The sequence below is a fragment of the Galeopterus variegatus genome, unplaced genomic scaffold (genome assembly GCF_000696425.1).
Source record: "Galeopterus variegatus unplaced genomic scaffold, G_variegatus-3.0.2 Scaffold4500, whole genome shotgun sequence".
NCBI classification, from domain to species: domain Eukaryota; kingdom Metazoa; phylum Chordata; class Mammalia; order Dermoptera; family Cynocephalidae; genus Galeopterus; species Galeopterus variegatus.
The window spans coordinates 51,665-55,485 of record NW_007730611.1 but is presented as its reverse complement, the minus strand read 5'-3'; the positions used below and the strand labels follow the sequence as shown (position 1 = coordinate 55,485).

General features: G+C 55.1%; 1 protein-coding gene across 1 annotated transcript in view; it reads left to right on the top strand.

Annotated features, from left to right (window-relative positions):
- Positions 1–287: 287 nt before the first annotated feature.
- NRSN2 (neurensin 2) overlaps positions 288–3,821 on the top strand; it is a 7,153-nt gene continuing 3,619 nt past the window's right edge. The window contains exons 1-2 of the mRNA XM_008587696.1: positions 288–368; positions 2,856–3,069. Of these exons, the coding sequence (XP_008585918.1) occupies positions 2,884–3,069 (186 nt within the window). The 5' untranslated portion in view covers positions 288–368; positions 2,856–2,883. The remainder of the gene's footprint in view (positions 369–2,855; positions 3,070–3,821) is intronic.

Sequence of the window (3,821 nt, the reverse complement as noted above, 5' to 3'; positions counted from 1 at the left end):
AGATACAGTGAGGAGGAGAAGGCTCAGCGAGGGGAAGGGTCTTCAGCGAGAGGAGTGGGGAATTGAGGGAGTGATGGGAGCCTCGGTGAGAAGTTTGCGGGACTGGGGCCCAGGGAGGGGATGGGGTCTCTGTGAGGGGCCTGAGGTCTGAGAGAGAGAAGGGAACCCTGGAAGGGGACCGGGGTTCTGGGAGCCGCAGGGGCCGCCATCTGCAGAGCCAGCTCCTGAGACTGGCCGGCGTCCCCTTGCTCCTCCCGCCCCCTTATCACCCCCGCCCCGGACTGCGGCGCAGGCGCGAACCGAACCCGCTTTTGCTCCGCTCCCGCTCCTGTCCGCTCGCTGGCTCGGCGGATACAGCAGGCAGAGAGGTGAGCTCAGTCCCCGCTCCACGCGCGGCCCGAGCCCCGCTCGCCCTCTCCTGGGTTGCGGAGAACCCCCACCCTCTGCCCAAATCCCCCTGGGGCGGGACGGCTGCGCCTGAGCCTCGGGTCGGGAGGTGAGGTGCAGGGGAAGTGGCAGGCGGCGGAGGCAGCATCAGCCCCATCTCCCCTTGACACCTCAGGGTGGATAGGCTGGGCAGAGGCTTCAAAGGACAGGACCCCCCCACGCCGGTCACTAAAAATCCATTCCGACCCTCTCTGCCTCAGTTTCCCTCTAGGCGAAAGGACGCAGTTAATCTCGACAAGGGGACGGGGGTCCGGTCAGAAAGACGGGTGCGGTGGGGATGGAGGGGGGCGGGAGGGGAAATGGCCTGGTTTCCCTGGCCAACCCCCCAGGAGGGCTCCCCTTCCTCCCGCCGGGGCAGCGCCGGACGCCGGAGTGGGCGGGCCCGGGGGTCTGGGAAGGAGAACTGAGTGAGGCCGTGCAGAGGCCTGATCCATCCTCAGGCCTCGCCTGTCACCTTCGCGTGCGCCTCCCTCCCCTCGCCTCTTCCGCCGCAGTCTCCACCCCTCGCACAACGCAGCCCCCTCCTCTTACTGCTCCCTTCCCACAGGCTCCTCCCCTCTGCGGCTAGGAACGCCTCCCTAGCGGTTCCCATGGCAACCCTCCTCCGGGGATGACGCAGGGTCCTCAGACTCCTGTCTCCTTCCTTAGACATCCTCGCTGCCACTCTAAAGTGGGAGGCGGAGGCACTGTCAAGGTCACCTTCCGACTCGAGCATCAGCAGGATTGAGTGGTTATATCCACATGGGGGAGAGGGAGGGAGCAGTGAATTCGAGGGGAGGAGCGGATCCAGGCCAATGGTCCCTGAGCCTCCTCCCCAGCCCCTCACCTGGGGTCTTTAAGCAATGGTCGCTGCACTGAGGCTCCGACTGCCCCCCGGGCCCCTCAGGCGGGGGCGGTACCGCACTGGCCACGCCCTCCGCAGAGCCCGGCCCCGCCCCCTCGCGGGAGCTCCTGCCCTTCAGACCTCTGCCCCCCCTTCCTCTGTCAGTCTTTCGCTTTCAGCCCCTGCCTTTTCCCATTCTTTGTCACGTTTTTTTCATTTTTCACTTGTTTCCTCTTCTTTCCCATGAGAGGGGTGGACATTTATTGACAGCAGTCCTGCACGCTTGTATGGTTCCACAGGTCTCCGAGAAGCACTCGCAGCAGTGTGTGTGTGTGTGTGTGTGTGTGTGTGTGTGTGTCTACATCCGTGTGTCTCTATATCTGTGTGTTTACACGTCTGTTTGTGTGGCGTGTCTGTGTGCCTGTCCTGGTATGTCTCTGTGGTTTGTGTGTGTGTGTCTGCGTGTTTCCCTGTGCTGTGTGTGTATGTGTGTGCTGGTGAGTCTTCTACACAGGGATTTGAGGGCCACATCTGATTGGCAGTGACAGGGAGCTAGAGATTTGTCTTACCTTCAAAACAAGCACATTGTTTTACTTCGTTTGAAGCTACTGACCCATCATGGGGGGGGGGCGGAGGCAGAGGCCTAGTCCTTCCCCAGTGCCTCCTTGCTTTGGTTTTAGCACTACCCGTGTGTGGATACACAAGTACCTTCTATTCCCAAGATCTTAGTGTCCCCTTTTGTGAGAAGAGTTCTTAAGTAGGTTTCTCTGGAAATCTAAGAGCCCTTAAGCCTAAGAGCCCCCAATCCTGAGGGCCCCTGACTTTCACCTCCTGTGGAATCAAAATTTCTTGGAACTTGGAGGTTGTGGAGAGGCAACCCTAGGAAGGGACCTTTTAGGGCCTTGCAGCTTGGTAACTCTGACCTGATTGGATAAGTGTCAGCAATGACAATTACCTCAGGAGGGGCCCTGAAAGGCAGTGAGATTTTGAGGAGGTGGGAGGGGACAAGAATCTCTCACTCCAGACATGGAACTCAGAAACCCAAAAAGTTCAGCATGAAAATAATAACAAAGAAATTATAACCCAGCCAGCTGCCAAAAAGAAAGGAAGGAAGGGAGGAAGGAAGGAAATTACAGTAAAAATCACAACAGCTACCATTTCATAGTACCAGACACAATAACTATATGAAACAGGTATAATGATTAGCCCTGTTTTACAGATGAGGAAACTGAGGCTCAGAGGGGTGAATGTCCTTGTCGAAGGTCACACAGCCCTTAGTCTTGGGTCCGGCATTCTAATCCAGGCAGCCAGGTTCTGGAGCCGACAGTTCCAGTCACTGGGTGGCCTCCAGAGTAATAAACACGCACATTTATTGATACCTACGATTGCCAGGCCCTGGTTAAGCACTTCAGTACACTGGCTCATTCACAGTGTACTTAAGGAAAGGTGGGCTAGGATTCAAGAAGGCCATGCTGTGCTATGAGTGTGGGGTGTCTAGAGTGGGAAGCGTAGTGGGTGGGGCACAAAGATTCAGAGGGGGTGGGGGTCCCCATGGGCAGATCTCACTGACCCCTCCCTCTGTCAGCTGTACCTCGCCAGCCCCCTGGGGATCCATGATGCTGAGCTGTGATCGTTCTTGTGGCTGCAGCCGTGGCCCCAACGTGGAGGATGGCAAGTGGTATGGAGTCCGCTCTTACCTGCACCTCTTCTATGAGGACTGTGCAGGTACCACCAGCGATGACCCCGAGGGACCCCCGGTCCTGTGCCCCCACCGACCCTGTCCCTCACTGTGCTGGAAGGTAAGGCCAGAGGAGCAACTCCTGGGATTCCTGTGGCTTCGTGGAGGAGATGGGACAGAATTTGAGGCTCAGAGGATAGAAAGAAAGGGGATAATGTAGTAGTTAGGAGGCTTGCACATTCAAGTAACAGAAAACCCAACTCAAACGGTGTAAACCCAAAAGGGAAAATATTACTCATTTGCTAGAACAGACCAGAGGTTGAATTCCTTCAAGGCAAAGTTTGATCCAGCAGTTCAAACCATCACACCAAGGACTTCACGAGGTTTCTCTTAGTCTTCAGTCTCCCTATAGTGCCCCCACCTTGCATCCCATAGCTTCAGGCTGTCCCCACATGTTCCCCAAATGGCTGCTACTGTGCTGACCCTCAGATCTTCGCTCCACACCAGCCAAGGGAGTCAGAGTTTTTACAGTTTTTCCTTCAGAAAAGAAACAATGCAGAATAGCCTGAAATTAAGAACACATTACCATTTACATTAGCACCAAAAAAAGAGAAATACTTGGGTGTAAATCTAACAAAATATGTACAATATGAGGAAAACTACAAAACTCTGATGAAAGATATCAAAGAACTAAATAAATGGGGAGATATTGCACGTTCGTGGATAGGGAAACTCAATATTGTCAAGATGTCAGTTCTTCCCAAGGTGATCTACAGATTAAACACAACCCCAAACAAAACCCAGCATTTTTATTTTTTTTTGGCAGTTGGCCAGTACAGGGATTGAACCCTGGACCTTGGTGTTGTCAGCACC